The following is a 15,486-nucleotide window of genomic DNA, read 5'->3' on the forward strand; positions in this document are numbered from 1 at the left end:
CCAAAACCGCGTATTTTGACATAATTGTGTGTGTTTTCGTCCGATGAAGCGCTACTGGTGCGCTGTCTGAAGCGACTTTCAAACTATTCTTCACTGCACAGTTTCCTATGTGTCGCGATGTGTCGGGTTATGAAGAATAAAGAAAAGTTAATCTTCCGAAATGATGCAGCAGAATTTTCTCAGGTAAAAGTTATTAGAACCGTGTCTATATAGAAAAGTTGGCCATCACATCATTTGGCGCTCTGCGTTAATTTTAGGCCCTGTATATATATTATATATACACACGCGGACCCGAGAGGGGAGCGCGTGTGGCCACCGGACTCCGCCCCTTCCCTGGACCCTTCCCTCCTGAACACTGCCCTCCTTCACAAGCACGACGAAGACACCAGATCCCCTGTTTATTTTGGACACTTTTTTCCCCTTGGACACTATTTTCGTTGGTTTTATTGTTTAATAAAAACCTCTCCGAGGCCTGACGCCACGCCCACTGTCTGTCGTTTGCTCCTCCCGCCACAATATATATATAGAACCCATAGAACACCTGTGGAGAGATCTCAAAACAGTAGTTTGGTTGAAGGCATCCTTCAAATCTGAATGACCTGTAGCAGTTTTCAAAAGGAGAGTGGTCCAAAATTCCAGGAGAGAGGTGTAAGAAACTCATTCTTGGTTACAGGAAGCGATTGATTTCAGTTATTTTTTTCCAAAGGGGGTGCTACCAAATATTAAGTTAAGGGTGCCAATATTTTTGTCCAGTGCATTTTTTGGGTTCTGTGTACAATTGTATTATATTGTCCATTGTATTGAATTTTAAATTTTTTAAATATTGAAATCTTTGTTTCTTGTGTTGTTCCAATGCAATCAAAAAAATAAACACGTGAGATGTATGGTTTGTTAGGCTAGGACAATATTTGGCCGAGATACAACTATTTGAAAATCTGGAATCTGAGGGTGCGAAAAAATCTAAATATTGAGAAAATAACCTTTAAATTTGTCCAAATGAATTTCTTTGCATTGCATATTTCTAATCAAAAATTAAGTTTTGATATATTTACGGTAAGAAATTTACCAAATATCTTCATGGAACATCTCTAAATTTTGAGAAAAATCTCTAAATTTTGACCCATGCAATGTATTTTTGGCTATTGCTACAAATATACACCAGCGACTTAAGACTGGTTTTGTAGTCCAGGGTCACACACGCACACATACATATATATACATATATCAAACATTAAATAAAGCAAAATGACAGGGCACAAACAGTGAAGTAGCCATCAGCTGCCATGTTCGTGGCATCTAGATCTCACATCAGTTAATTAGCAGGAGTTATTACTCCACCGTATGCATGTGACGTCATTAATGCGACCATGTTTGGGAAACAGTCGTGACTAGCTTCCTCAATGATGCATTGTACCGTGGTAGTTAATCAGTGAGTGACATTGTTGCACGGGAAATGCACCCCTGGAGTACTAAATTCATGCATTAGTGAAAGAGCATATGTTAAATGATTCGCAAGGGTGCAACTTTCCTGTGATTAGTCAAAAAAGCTCTTAAGTGGTATTGAGTTATGTGTTGTGTTTCTCTTCAGTAACACTATTAACCTTTCTCAGTTAATACCTGGCAATATTCCCCACGGGAAGAGCATTTTTTCGCCAATCCACTCTTTGTAAATGCTCTTTTAAAAAGAATGTGAGTTTGTATTTTGAAAATCAGGGCATGGGACAATGACAATGCACCGTCCCTAACGTGCTATGTACCTCCCTGAAATCATTTCCTCTCCCAGCGGCCCTTTTTATATGATGATCATGGTTGAGTAAAAGTGCAGTTCATGGATTGTTGAATATTTTAATTGTAATTATTTTAATGGCAGCCTATTGAACAGTGTAGATGAACTCTGACTTCAACCTTTTGTCTTTGCTCCACATGAATACCCAATGCATTTAAAAGCTTGCTTGCCAATGTATTATATTGCTTTGTTGATGGTCTCATCCCACATCCCACAATGCTTCAGGATTTCACTTTCATGCCGTGCCATTAGGTTTGCCCTGTGTTTATCGGGAAACTCAGTGATGCTAGGGAGTTTGATTTTTGCCGTGAAAGCTCATCAGAGAACACGATCACAGCACACAGGTGATGGAACTATTCAACATTAGAGTTGCTTCTTACGGTGGCCACGAGAGATCAATGTGCAGCAAATAGAAAAAAAAAACACATGCAAATTAAGAAAACAACTTAATCAATTTGACAACACACATGCTGCAAATGCTCACAACACAACTAAATAAAGAAACGCACTGTAAATTAAGAAAACAACTTAATCAATTTGACAATACGCACTGCAAATACTCACAACACAACCAAACAAAGGAACGTGCTGCAAATACTCACAACACAACCAAACAAAGGAACACGCTTAATTATTTATTTGGTTGTGTTGTGAGCATTTGCAGCACATTTCTTTATTTGTTTGCATTGTGAGCATTTGCAGCACCTGCTGTCAAACTGATGAAGAAGTTTTCTTGATTTGCAAGTGCTTTTTCTATTTGCATGAGTTTTCTGAAGTTGCAGTGCGTTGAGCTCTCTCGGCCACCGTAGTTCTGGACATGCACAGCACATCTGTTACTCAACATATCATTAGAATCACAATGTTAGAAACAACAAATAAATAAATAACAGGTTTGTTTGGCATTTCAACAGTGATTGTGAATCATCACAATTTCATGAGTATTTTGCAAAGACTGCAGTAATTGAAAAACTATGCAATATAACTAAATAAACACTATAAAAATGGTCTGTTTAATTTTTACAGCTGGGACAGTATGCAAATGGTCAAGGAACGCTAAATAATTTTAGTTACAAAGTAGCCTTGACTAACATTGTAAGTGGACTTTTGATGTTTGATATGACCTTGTTAATATGAGAACTGCACAAGACATTGAAAGGATGCTACTTTCTCCTTGATGAATCACTGGTGTTGTCTGTGCAATTGTTCCCAAGCTCAGATCTGAAAGGGATTATATCATTGTTTGCTGTTTGTTCTTGGCTTTAGATTGCAACAACACTCTATTCTGAGGCCTAAATATGTATCTCACTTTCTCCATCGATCCCTTAATTAGAACGTGTCATATATGACAATGAAATGATGGAGTATTTTTCTCTGTGTTGTTGCATTTTCTTTTAATTAATTCAGTGTCCTTATTTGCTCACTGTGTTTCTTTATATGAAGCCAATCTTTTATCTGCTATTGTTCATCACACACCAGTAAACACAATTATTAATGCCTTTACTAGGGGAAAGAAATGAATATGACAATATTACAGTCCAAAGACTTTTTTACCTGGAGGAAAAACAGCTTGATAAATAGAGAAATATATTAATATATTATAGTATCCATTAAAACCACGTACAAACACGGTTCATTTATGATTAATTATTGAACCAGAATCTTCCTAACCAAACTCTTGAGCAAAACATTTTATTTTATTTTATTTTATTTTAGAAACATGAATGATTAACAATCATTTTTTTTAGCAGAATTGTCCGTTTTGAGTGAACTGTACCTTTCAGGCTGGCAATCACGAAACATTTAATTTGAATTCCATCCAAAATCAGAAAAAAAAGAAAATCTCACATTTCATTTGGACTTATAAGGGGTTAATAAATCTGATGTACATATACGTTGGCAGTGAGTGAGACTGTGAAAATTTTGTTTGAATGTTAAGCTTCCAACTCCTGAAGGCAGCATATATGCTATAAATGATGGCAGGATATTCATTTTTGGGGCCTATTCCTTTTAGTCTGTGTGGTGCACTCCAGGTGCACTTGCTGTTCCTTTGTTGTAGTAGAAACTAGAAAGATTGTGTTGCACACTTGCAATTTTGCAGATAGAATCTTCCCCACCTCCTTCCCACTTTCGCAGGTCTGTAAAGCGCAGGCAGATAGCTGTTAACTGTCAAGTTGTTTGGCAGCCTCTCCAAGCACCACCTTCGGAGCTTTCTCCAGCTGTCCTTCTCCCCGTGTCGGGTGCCAGAAGGACAGAGACCATCTTCTGCTGCCCCGGCACCTTCACCTGCCTTTCCCCTGGTGTTAGTTTGCTTTAATGCATGATGCCCTCAAGCAACTGTCTGCTCCCTCTTCACACTCACTGTCGATCTTGCTTTTTCCTCTTATGCTACTTGTCTTTTTCCTTCTGTCTGTTACCTGTCTCAGCCCTGGGAATGGCTGGCAGCGAACACAAGTGCGGGATACGATTGTGCATCTGATTAATTTTGTTCAGGATCAGTTGAATTACAGGTACTAGGGCTGTCAATCAATTAAAAATCATGTGATCAAATGACTGAAATCAGCATTTCTCAACAGGCATGTTCTGAGAGCATTGAAGGACACTGGGAGGTGGCATTTATTTAAGGCGGGTTTATACTAAAGATTCACGGCGAGACAAGATGAAACCTGTAACTGCTTGCAAAAGATTATGGTCTGCAACATTCTAACACTTCCCTGAATTTGTGAACATCAAAGTGAACATTCAAAATCCATTTGTCCGAAATTATGTAGACTATACTGAAAAAAATGGGGTATGCATTAATTATCCTTATTATCCTTATTCATTTATTCTTATTTTTATTTCTTTGCAGAAAAGCCACGAGAAGCATGCTTTGACCCTGGGAACATAATGAACGGAACTAGACTGGGAATGGACTACAAGTTGGGATCAACTGTAACATATCAGTGTGATTCTGGGTACACCATTGCAGGACCGCCCACTCTCACCTGCATCATGGGGGCTGATGGGAAACCTGTATGGGACAAAACTCTGCCTACGTGTAAAGGTAGGGCCTGAAAATGCAGTTTCTCTACAGAGGCATTAAGGGTTAAATAGGAGTTTGGATGTTTATTGTTGCAGAGCAATGAGGCAACTTGTCACATTAAAATACAATTCAACAGACATGTGTTCACAGGTGTGTGTAACCTGATTATTGTACAAATGATTAAATGGTTATTATTATTTTACTCAATGTGGTGTTTTTACACTGATAGCAGACTTATATTTTGGCTTGCATCTATCAAATTCTAAATGAAAATGAAGGAGATTAAGTGCCTTTTGTATGTCAAGTATTTAATTCACTGGATTATTTAAAAATAGACATTGTGACATGAATATTTAGTACATAAATAATTTTTCCCGTTCCATTACCATGATTCGTTATTCATACTATGGCATACTTTTTTCAACTGTACTAGCGCCCACTAGTAATGGTTTTAATCATTGTTTTTTCGTTTTTTTTTTTTTGATTGGTAGTTTATTGATTTTAGAACCTTGATTTAGCCTTTTTTCCTGCAGTTTTAAATTCAAAGTATTGATGTATGTTAATTTGATTAAGCACTTCTTCGTCTAAAGAAATTAGCAGCAGCCTGCTTATCACAGACAGGATTCGTTTTGTTGTTTGCAATCTTGAAAGTTAATTGATTAGGCCTTTGTTACATGCAAAGTTCTACTCTGTCACACTGCCAGTACCCAGCCAATATTCACTGGGTTTGGAGAAACCGTCTGGTGCTCCCATTGGCTTACACAGAGAAAGACAGATGCAGACAGAGGCCTTCAAAAGAACAGCGCCTAGGTCTTTGTCCCTTAGTGACAGATGAGAGAGTCTGGGTGGTGACAAGTGCCACTCATTCACACATTTCCTGTCAACCCGAGACCTTTCTCGATTCTTCAGCTTCCCCCTCTGTCTGTCTTACATTGCTTTTCTTTTTTTCTTTTTTTTTCAAACCTACGTTTTAGTCAAATATTCAGGCAAAGCATAGACACACAGTATCAATTAGTATGAATAAGTGACTTGAAGATTTGCAAAAGAAATCCAAATTATTGTATATATTTTATTTTTTATTTATTATGAATTATTTGTTTGATCAAATTTATGAAAAAGCACTATATATGCATCTGTTTTCTGTTTCAGAACCAAGATAGTCAGATGAAAAAAAAAAAAAAACTATTGAACTATGGTGTTCAAATTTCACACATTAATTTAGGGACCAATTCTCACTAGTAGTAAATATGAATTTTGCCTCAGTAAACTCCTAATTTGCTGCTTATTAATAGTTACTAAGGTAGTTGTTGAGATACCCCATACCGTTTTTTTAGGTGTGGGTAGGGTTAAGGGATCTAAAATATCATCATGCAAACTAAGAGATTAATATGTGCTTTATAATTACAAATAAATAGTCAATATATTAATAATAGGCCTGCTAATAAGCAACTAGTTAGTGGTGAGAATTGGTCCCTATACTAAAATGTTACCCAAATTTCATGTTGCACTTCAAAGATATTTCAACAATTCATCATATCCAGTGAAGTGCAAATCGATGTGGTTCAATAATCCGACCAATCATAATTGCACAAACACACACACATTTCCAACGCCCATCCTTCAACCCGTCTTGGTTGAGTCAGTGTTATGTCCAGCCCAGTTGGTTCGCTCAAATAAACAGATATTAATTTCGTTTCGTGCTGCTAGCAGCGCAGAAATCACACGCTTCACACTTATGTAATTCCCAGTGTTTTTGTAGTAATAGCTCAAATCATGAAGAAGTGTGTGCTCCCTCTGAACCCAGCGTGTTCAAATACAACACCATCGATATGTTATCAATATGAACATGCAATGAACATCATTGACCCCAATCCGAAGGTCAAACAAGGGTTTTCGCACCTCAGTAGCATCCGCTGATTATTTAACCTCTTTTGATAGAGATGGAAAGCTGCTGATGCCCTTTGCGAGACAGCCTCATTTCCGCACTCCAGGAACATTTTGTTTGTCCTCACTGATGGAATTTCCAGCACGTTGCTTCGCCCATCTTTATGCATGAGCTGTAACTATGGGTTAGAGACATATTCCTATACAGGTCATTGTTGAGCTAACATAATCATCTGATTGTGTCATGAGAGATGATTTATTTGATCTTAATCATCCGCACAGAGTGTACGCAAGCCCACGTTCGCACAATCCATTAGTTGTTTGCCTGCTAAGAATCCCCCCCCGGCTCCTCTATTAGTTAAATGAGTATGAGACAACTGGATCCTGGAGAGGTTGGACAGCCTTGGCTCAGCCTTGGCTCAAATCCAACGCTAGCATGGATTTTTTTTTTTTATATAAATAACGTTTGTTTGTTTGTTTTTGTTTTTTTTAATAATGGGTTGTTGCAGTCAATTTCAGTTCAACCGTGCAATTTTGCTGCTTCAGGTAGACAGTCCTGTTGAAACCCCAAGCAAGCTGATTTACTACAGTTTTGTACAAACTGGAAACACCCTAGCAACTGTCTAGCAACTACTCAGAATACCTTCACCACCACATGACAAGGCCTGCATCACATCAAACTTCTGCCTTTACTGAACCACACAGCAATCCAGTTCAACGGTAAACATAGCCAGTGAAACTGGTTTACCAGGATAGTCTTTCTGGTGTAAATAAATAAGTACTGGTGCATTGTCTAGTAAAGCAACATACTGTAATTGAGTCACTAGCATTCTTTTCAGCTGGAAATTCAACAGGTTTTTTTTTTTTTTTTTTTGTAAATACCCTATCAACCAACCTGAACATCCTAAGCAGCACACTAACAAACATCAAGTACCAATTATTTATATCTGAATAAAAGCCTAAATTATATTAGTTCATATTAAGTAATTGTATCTCTTGTATCTCTACACTGCTAAATATGAATTAGTTTTAGGATGCCTTTATGACCGTTTTGGATCTTCAAAATTTTGGTTACCTGGACTTTCAATGGAGAGACAGAAACCTCTCAGGTTCAATTAAAAATATTGGTAACACTTTATTTTAACGACCAGTTCTCATAATTAACTTGTTGCTTATTAGCATGCCTATTACTAGCATATTAGTGGTTTATTAGTACTTACAGTCAGTGTACGAACTATACCGTAATATAAAATATTCAAACTATACTGTAATATAAAATATTCGAACTATACCGTAATATAAAATATTCGAACTATACTGTAATATAAAATATTCGAACTATACCGTAATATAAAATATTCAAACTATACTGTAATATAAAATATTCGAACTATACCGTAATATAAAATATATAAAATAATACCGAAATATATACTATATTTGGGGGAGCCCACCTTTTTTTTTTTTTACGTGTGTGTGTGTGTGGGGGGGGGGGGGGGGGGGTAGTTTATGCGGCCCTGGCCTCCGACCCGAGCTTTTTTTTCCCTTCTCCTAAAAGAGTTTATACTACTGTTTCGGCTATTAAAATAGTTCAGTTTTGTGTGTAATGGCAAAATTATTATATTTCGTTTAGTTTTTTTTATTAAGTTAATTTAGAAAAACGTTTGGAGCATTTTTGTTTGTTAAATAGCCTATAATTTTTTTTTTTTTTTTTTTAAGTAACGACCAAGCGGCCAGCGGCATGAGCTGATTATAGCCTATGTTTGATCAATTTAGCCTTCTCATATCATCACGACTTGCCTAAAATAAAATCTATAGATATACTAAAAGAGTTCAAGCATATAACAATGTTTAAACGTTAAACATGCGCTATAATAATAATAATGTGCACTAGCCTATATCTAAGATTGCGCGAAGAGCGGAAGCTAAAGCGCGCTCTGCAGGACATGGAGGCACCAGCAAACACTTGGATTGCTTTCAGTGGAAACAAATTAAAATAGCCTTCGCCGTCATTTTTTTTTTTTTTTTTTTTTTTTTTGATAAAGGTAAGAGTAATACATCATTCGGACCAGTAAAGGGTCTACTTGTATTTGTGTGCACTCACAATACCAACAAAAGGTAGTTCTTTTATAAAACAAAGAAAACAAACATGATGCGCTTTCTGCCGTCTTGAACAGGAGTGCTTCACAAAAATGAACCGAAGCTGAGCGAATACATGCCTCACAGACATGATAAATATATCTATAGAAAGCTTTAAATTATCACTTAACGAAAAAAAAAATCGAAAACAAAAACTCTTTTATTATAATCTTAATCATAATCAATAAAGGGGCATTTCTCTCTAAAAGTGCGTCTAATGAGGAGACGATGAGTCAGGATCAGCAACTTCATCCTTGCGACACAGACTCAGAAAATATTAGTTTATTAGTAGAAATATCTCCTTACTATTTCCGCAGACACATTCATGGTTATGTTTGCTGGGGTTGCAGCAAGCTTTAGTCTATTGCTTGCATTTGAACGGAGAACTCTTCAGCTGCGCTGAAGTCACTTGAGCACCTGCTGCTGCGGGACAGTAAACACCGTCAAGCTGCTCTCAGTCGCGGCACGCGGTCTCGTGTTGTTTCCACCAGCCTGCCAATTTTTTTCATCACTAATCGATGGATGTCTACAATATAAAAATAAGGAGAAACCCAAAACAGGGCGAAGGCCCGGCCCGCGTCTGAACTATGACGTCGAAATGCAGGGCTCTACAATGACTTACTTACTTCTTGCGTTGTCATCCCGGAGGGAGGTGTGCTAACAGGGCTTGCAGCAGGTGATTCGGTCATGCCATTAAACTGCCTTGTGTTCTTTTTGCCATGGTGTCTGTATTATGCTAACTGCAGAATGGATTTCAAGGACTGCGCGCGCAGATCTACGGCAAATGTTGAATCCAATGTTTATAGTTTTCCTACGAATCTTTGAGTTAACGCACTAAACATGAGTGGAATGAATTTGCACCGCAGCGCCCTCACACCTTGATGCTCATGACAAGAAAAGCATGTATAGTTATCTTTATTGAAGTGAATTAGGTTTAAATCGCCGTCATGCATGAATGAATGATATTTTTGCAATTTTACACATAATAATCCAGGATGATCACATTACACAAAACTGAAATTGCATGTCAAAATAATACAATGTCAATATTTTTTGAGACCCCCCAAAATTTCACAAATCACGTTTTCAGGGGAGCCCATGTCTTAAGGGGAACCGAGCTCCCCCGTAGTTCGCACCCTGCTTACAGTATATAGCATGTACTGTAGCAATGCCTTATTCACCATGAACATATTTTAGATCCCCTAATCCTGTCCCATACCTAAACTTAACAACTACCATACTATTAATAAGCAGCAAATTATGAATTTGTTCAGGGAAAACTCTTAGTTATAGCGAATATGTGTTCCCTATTCTAAAGTGTTGCCAAAATATCTTAATTTGTGTTTGGAATGACATGACGGTGAGTAAATGACTGAATTTTCATTTTTGGGTGAACTATCCTATTAAATTACATGTTGATTCTCAGAGTTCCAACATTATCTTTGATATTTGGACCCCACTGTATGTCTCAATATTCTTCTTGTTTGTCAGTCAGAAGCCATTCACTAATCAATGACATACAGAAGCATTGGTCATCATGGCATATTGATTCACAGAAAGTAGTTTGTGGAGGTTAATCCTTTTAGCTGTCCTCAGTCAGAGCTCTTCGGTGCAGAGGTGTGAGGTTAGACAAACTAGATGAGAGACTGTGAGCCATTTGCGATGCTTTTATACACTGCCGCTGCAGCTTCCTTTTATCAATAGCCCATGCTTAAAGCTAATGAGATAAATGGCTTGCTGAGTACTTATGACCTTTTAGCCAAAGTGGGTGCTTCCAAGTAGTCCAGTGAGAATGAGTCAGATTTGATTGGGGGGCGGCAGCGGATGAGTGGACGTATCTGGGTTTCTTTTTGCAGAGTGGGTGATGGCTTGAAAAGAGTGCAGCAGGCACAATTGGAAATCGTTTTGAAATCCAAGGGAGATGTGACGCAAATGTTGCTGTTTCACGGGCCATTTCATCATATTGTCTGTCACTTCAGTTTATTTCTAGTCTCCGAAATCTGTTATTTATGTCACCTTCAGCAAGGAGATGCAGCACGCCATCACTGCATTTATCCATTGTGTCGACCTCCAGCGCTACACAGTGCGCATACTGTTCAAAGCATAGCTAAAATACAGGAGCCTTAGGCCAGGATAATGACTTTAACAAGATCATTTAGGAGTTAATGGGGTGTGATGCTCTCTCATCAGTTAAGCCATACGAGCAGATGCATATGTACAATGCACATGTGCTGCGCACAGACACATGACTGTAACAAACAGGCCCATGTTCAATCAGAGACAGCAGGAGACCAACCACTTGTAGGAAAACTAATAAATGTAATACTCATGAGGAGTAGGAACAAACATCCCAAGTCTTTCACCTTTTTGATGTCACCCGTTTTGTTTTTTCTTACAGATGACAGATCAAAATGGCTGATTTGAATTTGATTTTTGAAACTTAATTTTGACAAGCAGGAGCTGTACTTGTATGACTATTACCAATCCAGACTGTGCATTGTCAATAATCGAAGCAAAACCTGTGTACAGTGAAAAAATATGTACAGTGACCTCCAAAAATTATTGGAACAGTAAAGACAAAATTGTTGTGTTGGCTGTGGAGTCAAGACATTTACAAATATGATTAAAAGATGAATATAAGACAAAACTACAGAATGTCACATTTTATTATTGGGTGATTCAACACATAGATGTTTTACCAGCTAAGAAGTTCAGCACTTTTAGAGTTTCATCCCTCTATCTGATGTGAGCATAAGTATTGTAACAGTTGCCTCACAGGTATTTCTAAGTGATCAGCTGTGTCCTGTTGCATTAATTCTTCAGATATTAAAAGCAGGGAATTTGTCTTATCAGTTATATCCATTACTTCTGTATTCTGAATCTTGCATTCGATGATGACACACACAAACCAGGATGAAGATCAGGGAGCTGACTTTGAGAGAAAAGCAAGCAGTTTGGATGCTAAAAGAAAAGAGGAAGTCAATTAGAGCTCTAGCGAAAACAAAGGGCATGGAGAAATCAAGAGTTTGGAAACCACCAGCAACCAACAACTACCTGATCGGCTGAGAAAACAACAGTAGTTTATGACAGACAAATCATAAAAGCTGTGAAAATGAACCCCAAAAGACGTGTCTGTAAAATTACCAACAACTTCCAGAAAGCTGGGGTGATGCTCTGACAATCTACTGTCCTCAGGAGACTTTGACATAGAATTACAGATGCTACACAGCAAGATGCAAACCTCTGACCAGCACCAAAAATAGAAAGGCAAGATTAGAGTTTGCAAAAAAGCACAAAGGTGAGCCAGAAGAGTTTTGGAACTGTGTTTATGGACCGATGAGACAAAGATGAACCTTTATCTAAGTGATGGGAAAGCAAACATGTGGAGAGAAAAAGGGAACTGCAATGATCCCAAGCATACAGCCTCATCTGTAAAGCATGGTGGAGGTAGTGTCATGGCATGGGCATGCATGGCTGTCTCTGGAACAGGCCCTCTCAACTTTACTGATGACTTAATGTATGATGACAGTAGCAGAATGAATTTGGAAGGGTACAAAACCATCTTGCCTACCAATATTCAAGAAAATGCCACCAGATTAATTGGGAAGTGCTTCATATTGCATCAGGACAATGACCCAAAACACCCTGCCAGTTCAGTGAAGGAATTTATAAGGGCAAAGAAATGGAAAGTCTTAGATTGGCCAAGTCAATCTTCAGATTTAAATCCGATTGAACATGAATTTCACCAGCTGAATTGGAGAGTAAAGGCAGAAACTCCCCCAGAATTTGCTGCATTAACGGCTGCTCGCATCAATGAGTTGGATGAACTCTAAAAGTGCTGTTATTTTTATTTGGAAAAACATGTATGTGTTGAAACGGCTAATAATAAAATGTGACATTCTGTAGTTTTGTCTCATATTCATCTTTTAATCATATTTGCAAATGTCTTGACTCCACAGCCAACAGAGCAATTTTGTCTTTACTGTTCCAATACTTATGGAGGGCACTGTATGTACTCGCATTTCTCGGGTACACACAATAATGCACACAATGTCCTTCATGGGAAAAATATATAAACATATATATTATAAATATATAAACAAACACACACACACACACACACACACACACACACACATATATAAAATCTTCAAAAGTCTTATTTGAAGGCCATACAAATACAAAAGTGCTCAAACCATAACCCCCCCACAAAAGTGAAAAGATATCACATCTATATTGTCACATGTCTGTATGTTGAGTTTCTGTTTTAACCTAGTTTTTACCCTTCTCGTTAAGTTCATCGTTACCACCTGTTTTTTCATTAATTATCCCATTATTCCCTGTGTTCTTAAGTCCTGACTTCTCCCCAGTGAAACTGCACATCCATTGGTTTGTGCAGTGCGATAAAAACGAACCAATGGCACGGCGACGGCGATGAGCGAGCCTATGGCTATGCAGCCCGACAAAGCCCGCCAAAATAGGGGGGGGGGGGGGCTTCTGGCTATATAAGCGGGCGCGTCGCGGCCGCAACTCATATTTCTTCTCTTCAGCGACGAAGCTTCTTCGCTGACCCTTCGCTGACGCTTCGCTCACGCCGACTCGCCGTTGAAATGCCTCGCAGCTGGATCAGACCTCCTGCAGCTTCCTGCTTCCCGGTCCATCCCCTGCCGCCATCTGGCAAATCCTAAAAGAGCCTCACAAAAAGAGCTCAGCGTTGTTGCAAATGCCGCGCTGTCGTTGTAAGACGTGCAGGGCTCACATGCATGCTGATGATGGTCACGCATGCTGGCGCTGCGCTCGGAGGGGATGACTGCTCGCACGGCGAGTCGTTCAGTCTTGCCTCTCTGTGCTCGCGGATAGCTTTCTTTTCAGAAAGTGACTCCACCCCTTGCACCCTCCCGTTTTCTTCCTCCCAGGGACCTGCGAGGAAGAAGCAGCGGGGCAGAGGGCTTGAGCGGCTGGAGACTTGCGAGCTCACGTCGGCTCAGTGCCCGCATGCCTCGCCATCTCCACAGAGAGATGAATCACCGGTCCTCTTCACCCAACCCGATCAGCGTCCCTCCACGGCTGCGAGCGACATGATCTCATTCGGTGGGAGCGACGACGAGATGGACAGCCTTTCCCTGGCGTCTTCGGACGCAGAGGAGTTTTCGGGCTCAATGTCTGACCCCGCCCTCTTACCGCTGTCCTCTTCTCGCAGCACCAGACCTAGATCTTATGAGGAGCTCGTCCGTATCATGACCAAGGCTGTCAGTGAGCTCGGGCTCGAGTGATCTCCGCCTGAGGAGCCATCCTGCAGCAGGCTGGATGAGTGGTTTCTCCCAGGGCGCCAACAGGACCCCCGCCAACGCTCATCCCCCTTCTTTCCAGAAGTCCACGACGAGCTCACTAAATCGTGGCGCGCCCCCTACTTGTCTCGCATCAGATCTTCTGCTTCCTCCGCCCTCACCTCCGTTGACCGTGCCGAAGAGAAGGGATATGAACACCTGCCCCCTCTGGATGAGTCCGTGGCCACGCATCTCTGCCCGTCCTTGGCTATCGGATGGAAGGCGAGGGCAAACCATCCATTCAAGCCGCGCAGAGCTACATCTGCACTCGCTGGACGCGCCTACTCGGCGGCTGGACAAGCGGCTTCGGCTTCTTCTAATAGCCCCCTTCTGGAGGAACCAGCCGTGGGTGTCGGAACTTTTCCAGCTGCTGGAAGCAGCCCCGTGGCCCATTCCCTTGAGACGGGACCTCCTCTCTCAAGCGAACGGCATGCTGTGGCATCCACGGCCCGAGTTATGGGCCCTGCATGTGTGGCCGCTCAACGGGAGCCTTTTGTCCTCCCAGAGCGTGTCTTAAGCACTATGGCAGAAGCTAGAGCCCCGTCTATTAGACGCCTTTATGCTCTGAAATGGTCTATTTTCTCGGCTTGGTGTCAAGACCGCGATTTTTGTATCCGGTCACCTCTGAGGTTCCAGTGGTTCTTTCGTTTCTGCAGGAGCTGCTGGGCAAACAGTGTTCCCCATCCACCGTCAAAGTTTACACTTCAGCCATACGCTTTTCATGCCCCTATTTCTGGTCGTTCGGTGGTCAGAAATAGTGCGGTGGTCCAATTTATATGAGGCGCCAGGAGATTGAACTGTTCCTGCTCTGCCCCGTCAGGGCCCTAAGGGTATACATCGAGCGCTCGGTCTCGTTCAGGAGATCAGAACAGCTTTTTGTCAGCTTCAGTAACCGCGCTAAAGGTCCTGGCCATGCTATGAGCTGCACGCCTCAGTCGCTTCTTTCGAAGAAATCTGAGTTGCGGCGGCGAAGCTGCTTATATAGTTAGAAGCCCCCCACCATTTTGGCAGGCTTTGGCGGGCTGCATAGCCAAAGGCTCACTCATCGCCGCCGCCGTGCCATTGGTTTGTTTTTATCGCACTGCACGAACCAGTGGACGTGCAGTTTCACTGCGTGATTGAAAAGGCTTCAGTGAAGAGGAAAAAGGAGTTTTTCCCCATACAGCATCTTACGACGCCGTACTCGTTCCCATATCTCAGGGAACCGAGGTTACGTTAGTAACGGAGTACGTTACGTGTGTTGAGACAACCTGTGCTATTTCTTTCCATTCGTGTGGATTATATTATTAAAAGACTGTATTTTGGATTTTCTACTATCCGTGAAGTTT

General features: G+C 40.5%; 1 protein-coding gene across 2 annotated transcripts in view; it reads left to right on the forward strand.

The window, feature by feature from the left end:
• Nucleotides 1–15,486, forward strand: part of LOC306884010 (CUB and sushi domain-containing protein 1-like) — a gene marked incomplete at its 3' end in the record, with an annotated part of 521,846 nt that overhangs the window by 395,116 nt on the left and 111,244 nt on the right. For both annotated transcript variants that reach the window (XM_079439599.1, XM_079439600.1), the window contains one exon: nt 4,635–4,829. In XM_079439599.1, the coding sequence (XP_079295725.1) occupies nt 4,635–4,829 (195 nt within the window). The remainder of the gene's footprint in view (nt 1–4,634; nt 4,830–15,486) is intronic.

The sequence above is a fragment of the Barbus barbus genome (assembly GCF_936440315.1).
Source record: "Barbus barbus genome assembly, chromosome: 18".
NCBI classification, from domain to species: domain Eukaryota; kingdom Metazoa; phylum Chordata; class Actinopteri; order Cypriniformes; family Cyprinidae; genus Barbus; species Barbus barbus.